At 40.5% G+C, this 14,084-nt stretch overlaps 1 protein-coding gene across 1 annotated transcript in view; it reads left to right on the top strand.

The window, feature by feature from the left end:
* The window catches only part of KCMF1 (potassium channel modulatory factor 1), an 81,107-nt gene that overhangs the window by 36,255 nt on the left and 30,768 nt on the right, over positions 1-14,084 (top strand). The window contains exon 2 of the mRNA XM_045979399.1: positions 11,266-11,433. Within this exon, the coding sequence (XP_045835355.1) occupies positions 11,266-11,433 (168 nt within the window). The remainder of the gene's footprint in view (positions 1-11,265; positions 11,434-14,084) is intronic.

Here is a 14,084-nt window from a genome sequence, read left to right as displayed (position 1 = left end):
CCCTGCTGTCAGTGTCCAGTGGTATGAACGTCACACTGCCTTTGCGTTGTTTAGCCTGCCCAGCTCATAGACCGTGCCTGAGAGAAGTCATTCTTGAATGCTTAGCTGGACACTGAGCAACTAATTCATATTAGCAGGAATTTACAGGTATAGGATATAGAACCCATCTTTGCACCCCCAAAGTTTTATTTCATAATTTCATGAGGTCAGCTATTTTATGCATTTATACCTCTGCACAAAACCAGCCACCCTGTGTCTAAAAGTTCTCTTCCATGTTACTTTCTAAGTTAAGAGGAGATGGGGAATTTGTCCATGTTGGCTGATTTTTTTTTTTTTTTTTTTTAAGAAAACATTTTAAACATAGAATTAAGGCTTTGCAGATACAGGTGAATTCCATTTTATATCCTTTCTTGATTCCATTCTGTTTCCTTCTATCTCTACCTCCCCGAGTAGCATGTCTTGGCAATTGGTATGTATCCTTTCTGTTCACCCTTCAGTATGCTTTGCATACATATATGTGTCCATAGAATATTGTGTACTTTTAAATTTAGGGAAGTGGTTCCGTATAGTATGTATCCTTTTACCACTTGTTTTTTTGTAGGGACTGGCGCCCATTGATACAGGGAAGAATCGTAGTTCATTGGAGCACAGTGGTGTAGTATTGTAGGATGAGATTGTGGCGTGTGTCATAGGCTGTCACTTTCCATGTCTGAAGATGCATGTATCCTGGATTTCCTGATTTGTTTGAAAAGACCGAAAGTGAAAAATAAACTATATATTTGAGAGTCCTATTGATTGCTCTGCCGTGATTTGAAGGAGTGAGGCCAGACAAGTTTCCAGCTTCCTGAAATTTTATTTATCTCTACATGGTAGCACATAAAAACTGCTAAAGAGAAACACTTCTGAAACAACAGATTTATTGTCACAAGGCGTGTCCCAGTAGGTTGCCCTGTGTAGCAGTCATTGGTCTGCCACTTAATGGCTGTGTGCTTTTGGAGCCCGGTGCTTAGTGCTTGTGTCCTCCCTTTATTTATCTGTAAGAGAACAGCAGTTCAGTGACCAAGCGTTTCAGCAGGTGCCTGGGGCATCAAGGTCAGTTAAATACTGATTGGTTATTGAAGGAACTTTGCTGGGTAGAGGTGAGCTGACGGAGATTCCCCTATGTCGTGGAATGCCCACTTAAGTGTTTTAATTTCTCTAGACTAGCCCCTACAAGTTTGAAATTTAGTGTTTTTTACTAGTATTCGCCTTTCCAAATCTCTGCAGAATATAAGCACTAGATATTTTCATTAGAACGGTCGCCTTCTCTCAGGTTACTTGTTTCAGGAGGGCCGAGCACTCTGCCTCGCCCTGTGGGCCTGCCTGGGCAGGGCTCGCAAATGGACCAATAGTTTCTCTGCAGTAGTTCTGCTTCTGTGAAAGCAGTTACACCAGTGCAACGCATATATATGAATGCCGGGCTTTTATTTTTTATTTTTACACATAAAACTGTGACTGACCAGAAGTAACCTGTTTCCCACCCCCAGTGGCATCATTTGTTACAGCTGGCAATCGAGCTCTGCTGGGCTGTTGTCGCTGGCTGGTGGCTGGTGCCTGCAAGTATTGGGCGCAGCATTTTTGCCTAACTCCTTTTCTTTTCTCCTATAGGAAACAAGTACCTGTTGTTCAGTCGCTTTCTCTTCCCCCTCAATTTTCATCATTCAGTCATTCATACATCAAGAAGTCTATTATAGACACACAGTAGTCCCTTTCCCTTCTCTCTTTTTGAACTCTTATCTAATTACTCTAGGAAAATACCCTCTTCTCTTTTCATTCATTCAACAGATATCTACTGAAATCCTTATATACTCTTCCTTCATTTTATGTGTGAGTCAGAAAACAGCTGTAATCATGGCTGAATGTAATAACAGTTTGAGTAATATAGAAGCCTCTCTATTTCCAGATAAGAGTTTCTGAAAGGCTGTTCGTCAGTTCATGAGCGAGCAAGTCCATTGTTACTAAGGTTTCCTTTGCAGGCCAGGGATGCAGTTCTATGAAATAAGAGGGTAGACCAGTTCTTTAAAACCAAGCAAACCAGTCATTTATTCCAGATGGACCAACTTCCTCTAATTGGAAACTTTGAGAGATGAATTTAACTTCCCTTCTTGACAAAATGCATAAGGAACCCAGTCCAACCCCTGCCTCTCTGTCCACTTTTTGGGGCAGATTTGAACTGGCTTTGAATCTCCTTAGCCACAAAAGAAGTTTTATCACACTTTGCAACTGCCTCATAACTTTATTGTGAAGATTAAGAAAGCAATACGTGTCAGCTTTCTGGCACACAGTAGTAGTGGTAGAAGTTGCTACTCATACCAGTGTAATATTAGCTCTGTATAGCAGACATTTGTGTATCTGGCACATAGTAGATAGATACTCAGTAAATAATGAAAGGATAGATAGATACTCCTTATTGTTACATGTGACAGAACTTGAAGAATTCTACCTAAAAAAACAATAAAAGTAGGAAAGCCGAGGCTACATACAGAAAAGGTTGTTCTAAATTTCGAATCGTGTATCAGTTTCAGGCAGGTCTGTTAAGTGTGAAAAGCAAAAGTGCTGTGAACCTACTTCTCCAACTTACCCATATTTTCTCTATTCCAGTGTCCTCTTGGTCACCCAGTTCTGTTTCTTCTGAATCTTCCCTTCCCTCAGTTGTATACCTCTATCTCATTTCTTTTCTTCCTCTGCCCCAGACTCTCTTTAACTGTAGGGCTTTTCTTGAATGGTATCTTTATATGGGTCTCTCTACCCAGTTTTCTATTCTTTTAACTTTCTCCCTTAACCATATGGCAGAGATTTTTTAAAGTAAACATGTATAGAGTTACATATGTATTTAATTTTTTTGGTTTTTGTTCCTAATTCTAAAAATAATTAAGTAGGGCTTTTTCTATTTTTTTTTTTTTAACTCCTAGAGTTTCTTTACCTTTGCAAGGCATGATTGATTGTAGTTCCTCTGTGATGCTTTAATAGAAAGAGGGAAAACTTTTCACTCCTGATCTAGGCTCCCAGTTTGTGAAGCATTTTAAAATATATCTTAAATTCCTTCCTGCAGCAGTTTTGCTTGAGATGTTTCTCCAGGTATTTCAAAATATCCTTCAACCCTCTTAAATGCTGGCTCCTTCTGCTTTTCACAGAGTCAGAACAGTTCATTTATTTATTATTATTTTTTTAAGATTATTTATTTATTTGATAGAGACGGCAAGAGAGGGAACAGAAGTGGGAGGAGCAGGAGAGGGAGAAGCAGACTTCTTGATGAGCAGGGAGCCTGATGAGGGGCTCAATCCTAGGACCCTGGGATCATGACCTGAGCTAAAGGCAGCTGCTTAACGACTGAGCCACCCAGGCACCCCAGTTCATTTTTTAAATTGCTTCCATGTTCATCTGAGATTCTTTCAAAGGATTGCTTGATTTTTCAACCACCTAAATGCAAAGAGCCTGTTCTTGGGAATTGTCCTTATCGCCATAAAGTTGTTTTAATGGCATAGTTCTCTGTGCTGTTCTTACTGTTAAAATTATCGTATAGTGCATATAGTATAATATCCTCTTTTTTTAAAAGTCACACTTATTAGAAGTGCATAGGCTTATTAGAAATGCATGGTACAGGACTGGAAGAGATTGTGTTGAGCGAAATAAGTCAAGCGGAGAGAGTCAAGTATCATACGGTTTCACTTTTTTGTGGAGCATAACAAAGAACATGGAGGACATGGGGAGATGGAGAGGAGAAGGGAGTTGAGGGAAATTGGAAGGGGAGATGAACCATGAGAGACTATGGACTCTGAAAAACAACCTGAGGGTTTTGAAGGGGTGGGGGTTGGGAGGTTGGGGAACCAGGTGGAGGGTAATAGAGAGGGCACGTATTGCATGGAGCACTGGGTGTGGTGCAAAAACAATGAGTACTGTTACGCTGAAAATAAGTAAATAAATTTTAAAAAAAAAGAAAAGAAAGAAATGCATGGTATAGGGCACCTGGGTGACTCAGTGGGTTAAGCCTCTGCCTTTGGCTCAGGTTGTGATCTCAGGGTCTCTGCTTAGCAGGGAGCCTGCTTCCTCCTCTCTCTCTGCCTGCCGCTCTGCCTACTTGTGATCTCTCCCTGCCAAATAAATAAATAAAATCTTAAAAAAAAATGCCTGGTACTTAGATGTTTTGTTAAAGTAAAAAGAAGGTCTGCTCCCGAAATTACGTGGCACTAGAAGTCAGAATAGATTGTCTTTGACGGGGTGCCTGAGTGGCTCACACGGTAAGCATCTGCTTTCAGCCTAGATCATGAACCCCGGGTCCTGGGATCAAGCAAGGAACCTGTTTCTCCCTCTCCCTCTGCAGCTCCCCCTGCTTATGCTTTCTCTCTCTGTCAAACAAATAAAATCTTTTTTAAAAAATTGTCACTGACAAATACTGTATAATCCTAGGCCTTCAAATTCTAGGTGGGGTCAGTTTCCTTCTCTGTTCTTTTTCACTGTGATCCTTGACACATCGCTGCCCTTTATTGACCTTCCCTTCCAATCAGCTCTTCCCTACCTAAAAATTTATTCCAATGAAAAGGCTATATCACCTTTTGGGTGATAAAAGGTGAAACTGTAAATAGGGGTGCCTGGCTAACTCAGTTAGTAGAGCGTGTAATTCTTGATCCTCGAGGTTGTAAGTTTGAGCCCCACATTGGGTGTAGAAAGTATTTTAAAATAATCTTTAAAAATAAATAAATCTCTGTGAATAAACAACTGTAAAAGCCTTTGTTTCACTTTTATTTTTTATTTATCTTTTTAAAAAGATTTTTATTTATTTATTTGACAGACAGAAATCACAAGTAGGCAGAGAGGCAGGCAGAGAGAGAGGGGGAAGCAGGCTCCCTGCGGAGCAGAGAGCCCGATGCGGGGCTCCATCCCAGAAGCCTGGGATCATGACCAGAGCCGAAGGCAGAGGCTTTAACCCACTGAGCCACCCAGGTGCCCCCTTTTTTTCATTTTTAAAAATTAAGGGTAAAAAAGACTTTTTACATAGTACTTCAGTGGGTTGTTTTTTTTAACTTATTTTATGTTCCCACTAGAGGGCATTCTTTCCTTTGATTTTTTGTTTGTTTGTTTGTTTGTTTGTTTTTTAGTTCATAGCCTTTGTGTATTTATTTTATAGCACTGTTAAATAAAAAGGTAAATGTTGAGGATGTGACTGTGCTCAGATATCCCTCTTACAGATAGGCATTGTCAGATATACACATTCTCTTCATTTAAGTTTCACCAGGGCCAATATCATAATTGAGGTTAAACTATATTTCCTAGCATTTTATATTGTAGCTTGGTCAGATGCAGATCACAAATATCCCATCATAACTTTATGATGTAGCTTGTGCAGTTACCATCTTATAAACCAGTGCTTACCAAATTCATTTATGACACATGATGGCTAACACTAGATTATTCAAAGATGAGTTGCCTGTTTTATTATTTGGTTAACTCAGTTTTTGCAGGATGTGTTTAGTGTAGGTTAGATGAACCTAAATAGTGTTTTTAATCCAGTAGATCTCACTGCTAACACCCAGTGGTCCCCCAGCCTTGTCTCACAAGGCAGTATTTTGTTTGACAATATTTGAACTCTTATTTCTTTTTTTAAAAAAGATTTTGTTTACTTATTTGACAGATCACAAGTAGGCAGAGAGTCAGGCAGAGAGAGAGGAGGAAGCAGGCTCCCCGCTGAGCAGAGGGCCTGATGCGGCTCGATCCTAGGTCGCTGGGATCATGACCTGAGCTGAAGGCAGAGGGTTTGACCCACTGAGCCACCCAGGCACCCTGAACTCTTATTTCTGTTGTAACATCATACTATTCTTTGGGAACGTTAATTCTTAACATCTAATCAGAAGCAGCTCCGTTCTTCCTATCAAGGAATTGGTAATTTTACATATACCACATATATGTTCTGTTTCAGATTTTCCTGAGCCTCCTGATAACAGGTAGCACCACAGCTGTTAACCCAAGGGACAGTGCAGCAACAAGCTAACTCATTTTCTCTAATAGGAACTGTAGATTGCCTGTAGTTGACACTAAGGGAGCAAATTCTGTTAGTCTGTGTTACACAATGAATTCAGACAGATATACTTAGAAGGGACTCTGTTTTAAGTGGGAAATCTGGGCTCCTTTTCAAAGCTAAATGAGGCTTGGTAATTCTAAGTGGGAGTGGGGGAAGACGTGGTTGCTGTTGAGAAACTGCCGCAAAGCCCATGCCTGCTTCTGTGCTTTGCTTTCCAGTCAGAAGGTGGTATGGAATCTTCTGTAAAATTAGATATTGACTCATTAGGTATTGATTTAAGCTTATGTTGACAGATTAGAAGTATTTAATTGGAAGTGTTAAATGGCAGAGTTAATACAATGAGAAGGGCAGGCCGTGTGGAGAACTATGTGGTATAAAACATTTTCACCTCCTCAGTTTTTTATTTATAGTCCACTAATCACACACACACAAAAACCCTCCCTCGAATACTTGCCACCATAGATTATTATAAAGGTTTTAAGAAACCCTGCTAGGAACTTACCCAACATAATGTTTGGTGGTTTGGCTGAAATAAGTATTTGTGTTTGAAATAATAACTTTGAATCCTAAACATTGTTGAATGTCTTAAGTGTTTAAGAAGTTAGAAAACATACGGGTCACCTGGGTGGCTCAGTCGAGTAAGCATCTGCCTTTGGCTCAGGTCATGATCCCAAGGTCTTGGGATCAAGTCCCTAGTCGGGCTTCCTGCTCAGCAGGGAGTCTGCTTGTCCTTCTGCCTCTGCCCCCTGCTCATGCTCGTGCGCGTGCTCTCTCTCTCTCAAATAAATAAATAAAATCTTTTTTTTAAAAAAGTTAGGGGGCGCCTGGGTGGTTCAGTGGGTTGGGCCTCTGCCTTCGGCTCGGGTCATGGTCTCAGGGTCCTGGGATCGAGTCCCGCATCGGGCTCTCTGCTCCGCGGGGAGCCTGCTTTCTCCTCTCTCTCTCTCTCTCTCTCTCTCTCTCTCTGCCTGCCTATCTGCCTGCTTGTGATCTGTCAAATAAAAAAAAAAAAAAAAAGTTAGAAAAACATACATTTCAGAAATGACTCCATCATGGTCACATCAGCAGCACATATACTAAAATTAGAAGTGACTCCCATCAAAAAATAGTAATCTTAAAAACAACAACCCTGCTTCTTAAGATTTTATTGTTTTTAAGTAATCTCTCTACCCAGCATGGGGATGAGACACAATCCTGAGCAAGGGTCGGATTCTGTACTGACTGAGCCAGCCAGGCGCCCAGCAGCCCTGTTTCTTAAAGGTCTGACAGTTACTGAACTGCAGCTGGGCTGTGGGTGAAGCCTCCCACCACCCCGCACCCTCACCCTGTAGGAGAACTATGGGCATTTAGATTTAGGTAACTTAGAATTATATTAGAATAGTGAAACAGGGAAAGGATGAGCATCATCAGACCTGCTCAAAGTGGTGGTTGTGGAGTTTGGTGGTGTCGCCATGCACAGTTGCCAAAAGTTTTGGTCATTATACCGGTCAGCAGGCGCCCCCACTACGGAAAGAAAAGCCAGGCCTGCAGGGTGACCTCAGACAGGACACACCAAAAAGTTAGTGTTCAAAGCTGGGTTTTCCTTTCTGCCACCTTTTTAGCACAGTTCATGCCACATTTGTTTGGCAAAGTTACTGTATCCAATTACATTAAACTTCCATTGTGATCTGAATAGTTATTTTATCCCTTTTCAGTATCTTTAATGTTATGTTGGAAGCATTGGCCTGCCTGGCAGCTGTTTTGAATGAGCAAATTTTGAAGTATTCCATCTTTTTGCTCACATACCATCTTTTCTGTGAAGCTTTGTTGCCTACACAGTTTTTCCTTTTCTGCTTTTTTTTTCTCCATAGCGCTTTCTCCTGATTTGCTTTACAGCTTCATTTGTTTCTATACCTGTCTTTACCCACTAAAATGTTAGCTTCACAGGGGCAGAGCTCTGTGTGTTTATTGCTCTAGCCCCACGGCCTAGAACATGGTAGGCACTCAATCAGTATTTACTGAATTTGCTGAAAAACTGTTGGCTTCATGCCATCATTGGCTTTCAGTGTAACTTCGTGAGATCTCAGTACAACTTGGAAAATCTTAACAATCTGGAAGGGTGTTTTGAGGGCTGACTTTTTTTTTTTAAGATTTTATTTATTTATTTGACAGACAGAGAACTCAAGTAGGCAGAGCAGCAGGCAGAGAGAGAGGGGGAAGCAGGCTCCCTGCTGAGCAGATAGCCTATGCAGGGCTTGATCCCTGGGCACTGAGATCATGACCTGAGCCAAAGGCAGAGGCTTAACCCACTGAACCACCCAGTGCCCCTTGAAGACTGATTTAAAAGTTTGTATATACTAGCACTTATATTGAATATTAGTATACCAGAAAATGTGATAACATCTTCTTAATACATCCAAATGAAATAATGTAAGACCTTCAGGGGCACCTAACTGGCTCAGTCAGAGGAGCATATGACTCTTGATATCAGGGTCATGAGTTCAAGCCCCATGTTAGGTGTAGAAATTACTTAAAGGAAAAACAAGAGTGGTACTACAGACCCCCTCTACCAGATCTAAAAGTGTCAGTCCTAACCTTTCAAGATGCACTGAGGGCTCTATACCCCTCAGAGGGCACCACTGACCAAAATTTTAGCATTCCATTTTCCTTTTATAGTTTCATTACATGTTTGATTTCCTAAACTAGAAAGTGTTTTTGGGACTTTAAACTATATATATCCATTTGAGACTTTGTTTCAGTCATGTGAGATTCTTGAAGTCCTTGCCTGCGGCTATGATGCATTTTCTTCTTTTTTTTTTTTTTTTAATATTTAATTTACTTATTTGACAGGGAGTTAGAGAGGAAACACAAGCATGGGGAGTGGGAGAGGGAGAAGCAGGCTCCCTGCTGAGCAGGGAGCCCCATGCAGGGCTCCATTCCAGGACTCTGGGATCATGACCTGAGCTGAAGGCAGTTGCTTAACAACTGAGCCACCCAGACGCCGCTATGATGCATTTTCTTTTTCTTTTTTTTTTTTTTTTAAGATTTTATTTATTCATTTGACAGAGACAGATCACAAGTAGGCAGAGAGGCAGGCACGGGGAGGGTGGGGGAAGCAGGCTCCCTGCCAAGCAGAGAACCCGATGCGGGGCCTCAATCCCAGGACCCTGGGATCACAACCTGAGCCAAAGGCAGAGGCTTTAACCCACTGAGCCACCCAGGCGCCCCTATGATGCATTTTCTAATTCATGCTATAATATAGACTATTATGGGACCTTTGGGTTGTTAACACCCCACCTCCCCCATGCCGTTGCAAAAACTGCTGTGAACATTCTTCTACATTCTTCTGATACACATAGACAAAGATTCCCCAGGGAATCTACTTACAAGTGAAGTCTCAGACTCCTAGGAATTGCACAGATTTAACTTGAGTGGAATGTGAACAAAATTTTCCAAGTCGTTGTACTGATGTATGCTCCCACTAGCAGAGTAGAAGTGTTTCTGTTCTATCTTCACTAGCGTAGCCTCACTAGCATTTGAAATCCTCAGATTTCTAGGTTTTTGCCAGACTGGTAGTGTGAAATGATAGCTTGTGAATTTGTACTTCTTTGATGACTGATGAGATTAAGCATATTTTCATGTATTTCCTAGTCACTTGTATTTATTGTTCTTTGTAGTGCCCACTCAAGTCTTTGCCCATTTGCCCATTTTTCTGTTGGATGTTGGTCATTTTCTTACTGATAATGTCAGAGTTCTTAATGTATTCTGAACCCCAAACTGTTGTCTGTTGTGCATGTTGCACGTGTCATCAGTTTTGGGGCCTTCTCTTTCCATCACTAGGAATGGAAAGAGCATTTAAGGGCTCTTTTTAGGGCATTTAGAGCTTAATGTAGTTAAACTTATGATTTGGACCATGTGTGTGTGTGTTTTAAGAAATTGTTTCCTACTCTGAGCACATAAAGATATTCCCCTATATTGTCTTCCAGAGAACCCCCCCCCCTGCATTTTCCTTTGGCATTTGTCTTTAAACCATCTGGAATTGATGTTTCTGTGTGGATCTATGGCGGAGATCTGATTTTATTTTCCCACATACCGATTCACCTGTCCTGGCACCATTCATTGTCTCCTCCTTCTATTCCCCACTAATCTCTAGGGCCTTTGTTGTCATAAAATAGATTTCAACATGTTGTCATAAAATAGATTTCAGCATCTGTTTTGGGCCTTCTATTCTCTTTCATCGGTCAGTTGATCTGTCTCCATGCTAGTAGTATCCTGTCTTAATTACTATACTTTTATTATTTTTTAGTTTTTTAAGTATTTGTGAGAGACAGAGAGAGTGTGCACACTGTTGAGCAAGCATGCACAGAGGAGGGGTGAGGCAGAGAGAGGGACCAGCAGACTTCCTGATGAGGAGGGAGCCCCATGTGGGTCTCCATCCCAGGATCCTGAGATCATGACTTGAGTCTAAACCAAGAGTCTGAGGCTTAACACAACCAGCTGAGCCACCCAGGCACTGCTAACTGTAGCCTTATAATAGCGCTTGATATGTTAAGCAGATCCCTCCATCTTATTTTTCTTCAGGAATATCTTGGTTATTCTTGGCCTTTTGCAACTTTCATAAAAATTTGAGTCAGCTTGTCATGTTCCACAAAAAGTTTTTCGTGATTTTGATTAGAATTGTGTTGATTCTATCAATTGATTTGGGGAGAATTGACATTTCATTTCATTGAAGCTTCCCATCTGTGAACCTGATACTTTTATTTTTTAAAGTCCTTTAAATGTCTTTGAGCGTGTGTGTGTGTGTATTTATTTAAAGCTTCTATTTATTTATTTTTTTATGTACTCTCCGCATCTATCGTGGGGTTCGAGCCTACAACCCCAAGGTCAAGAGTTACACACCCTACCCACTGAACCAACCAGGCATCCCTGAATGTATGTGCACTTATTTGCTTCATAAAGAGTTGCCTTTCTTTGGTTAGATTTATTGGTAGGCATTTTTTAAATGCTGTTGCAAATGCCATAATTTTTTAAAGTTATTTTCATTAGGAATATAAATCAGAGTAACAGATCCACCATATTGTTGGAAATTCTTAGAACATTTTACTATGTTGTTTCTAGTCATTTTGGGAAGGAAATATGGGGTTAAGTGTGTACCTTAAAAATTTTATAAAAATGAAATGGAGTGTGGCCTATTACAGTTGCTAATTAATGATATTTCTTTTTTTTAATAGGTGTCAGCTGTGATGCATGTTTAAAAGGAAATTTTCGAGGTCGCAGATATAAGTGTTTAATTTGCTACGATTACGATCTTTGTGCATCTTGTTATGAAAGTGGTGCAACAACAACAAGGCATACAACTGACCACCCGATGCAGTGCATATTAACAAGAGTAGATTTTGGTATGTATTTAGTTCACATTCTGATGGGTTGTCTTTTAGAAATTTGTGTGTATATGCATGAAAAAGGAAAGGCAAAATGTTCTAAGACTTGCCAATAGGATACATTAAACATAACATGAATCTTACTTCTATATTCTAAGTAATTCTCTTAATGATAGCTTAATTGTTCATGAAAGCCATTCAGAGATCTGTAAAACTGACAAGGTCTGAGATGGAAGAGTGCCTCAGTATAGAAGGAGTAAAGCCAATGGACTGTTCTTGCCAACAGCATACAGTATTCTTGCTCTGATTATCAGAAAGCAGACTGTTTCTACAGTTGATTAGAAGACCTTATTAAGGGCGCCTGGGTGGCTCAGTGGGTTAAAGCCTCTGCCTTCAGCTCAGGTCATGATCCCAGGGTCCTGGGATCGAGTCCCGCATCGGGCTCACTGCTCCACAAGGAGCCTGCTTCCTCCTCTCTCTCTCTCTGCCTGCCTCTCTGCCTACTTGTGATCTCTGTCTGTCAAATAAATAAATAAAATCTTAAAAAAAAAAGACCTTATTAAGCCATAAGAAAAGCTATAAATGTTTCATGCTGTAATTTCTTACGCAGTCAGCACTTGTTATCTTTCTGTTTACAGCCATCACAGTTGCTGTGAGGTAGTATCTCGTGGGTTTTTTGTTGTTTTGGGTTTGTTTTTCTCTGATGGCTAATGATAGTGACCATCTTTTCTTATGCCTACTGGTCATGCAGTAGATCTGCATTGGTGAAATATCAGTTCAGATCCTTTGCCCATTTTTTAATTGGGTAATATGTCTTTTTTTATTATTGAGTTTTAATAATTCCTTGTATACTCTTTATACAAGTTCCTTATCAGGTGGATGATTTGCAGAAATTTTCTTGCATTCCATGAGTCTTTTCACCTTTTTTTTTTTTTTTTAAGATTTTATTTATTTATTTGACACAGAGAGAGGGGACAAGTAGGCAGAGTAGGAGGGAGAGGGAGAAGCAGACTCCCTGCTGAGCCTGAGGCAGGGCTTCACCACAGGACCCTGGGATTATGACCTGAGCCAAAGGCAACTGTTTTTTGTTTTTGTTTTTGTTTTTTTAAGATTTTATTTATTTGACAGAGTAGGCAGAGAGGCAGGCAGAGAGAGAGGGAAGCAGGCTCCCTGCTGAGCAGAGAGCCCTATGTGGGGCTTGATCCCAGGACCCTGGGATCATGACCTGAGCCAAAGGCAGAGGCTTTAACCCACTGAGCCACCCAGGCGCCCCGAAGGCAACTGTTTAACTGACTGAGCCACCCAGCCCCCCAACACCGACTTTTATTTATTTATAAAACTAGGCTCCACGTCTAGTGTGGAGCCTGATGCAAGGCTTGAACTCAGGGCCCTGAGATAAAGAGTTGGCCACTTGACTGACTGAGCATTCTCTCTCTCAAATAATCTTTAATAATAATCTTTAAAATAATAATCTTTTAACAAGTGGACATCTTTAAAAGAATGGACATTTTTATCTTGTTCCAGGTCTTAGGGAGGAAGACATCCAGTCTTTTCACCAATAAGTATGATGTTAGCTATGGGTTTTTTGTACACGCCCTTTATCAGGGGAACAAGTTTTATTCATTTTTATATATTTATCCCCATCTACCCCAAATCCACCTGGCAAGTCTTACGCATATAATAAATGGGTAAATATTTTTAAGATAGTCTGAATCTTCCTAAAAACGAATGTGAACAAATCTGTCATATAGTGAATACTCTTTCATTTTCTCTTTTCATAAAAATGGTCATATCTTACTAAGCATTTGTGTCATGTTACATATAGTTCTTTATAATGAAGGGACATAACATACTAAATATACTTGCAATTGTATTTTCTAATGGAGAAATGGAGAAAATGGAGAAAAACAGAACTTGAAATGTACTAATGAGGCAAACAGATTATTTGCATGGAATATCTTTAATTGGTTGATTCTTTAGTAACCAACTTGGACAGAGTATGTTTCTCCATTCAGGTTAGCATTTTACAAGAACTGAATGCTTAGGGTCCCTCCTGCTGTAGGAATGGTGTGTGCTTTAGACAGATAACTGCATCTGAGAGTTGGGGTATTGATCGCAGTCACAATCTCTGAGCACTTGTGTTCTTGTATTAGGATACACCCTGCTGATTGGTTTTTTGTTTTTTTTTTGTTTTTTTAAGATTTTTTTTTTAAAGATTTTATTTATTTATTTGACAGCGAGAGATCACAAGTAGGCAGAGAGGCAGGCAGAGAAAGAGAGAGGGAAGCAGGCTCGCTGCTGAGCAGAGAGCCCGATGGGGGACTCAATCCCAGGACCCTGAGATCATGACCTGAGCCGAAGGCAGTGGCTTAACCCACTGAGCCACCCAGGCGCCCAAGATTTTATTTTTAAGTAATCTCTACACCCAACATGGGGCTTGAACTCACAACCTCAAAATCAAGAGTCACACATACTCCACCGATTGAGCCACAAGGTGCCCCTCACCCTGCTAATTCTTTGTGGTGAGATTGGCATTGCTACACATAAGAGATAAAGAAAAAATAAATTACAATAAAATTAGAACTAGATGTGAAAGAGAGCTGTTTCAAAATTAAATGAAGGGAGAGGGTGCCTGGCTGACTCAGTCAGAAGGGCATGTGACTCTTGAT

Source organism: Meles meles, chromosome 15 (genome assembly GCF_922984935.1).
Source record: "Meles meles chromosome 15, mMelMel3.1 paternal haplotype, whole genome shotgun sequence".
NCBI classification, from domain to species: domain Eukaryota; kingdom Metazoa; phylum Chordata; class Mammalia; order Carnivora; family Mustelidae; genus Meles; species Meles meles.
This window is presented reverse-complemented; position numbering and strand designations above follow the sequence as displayed.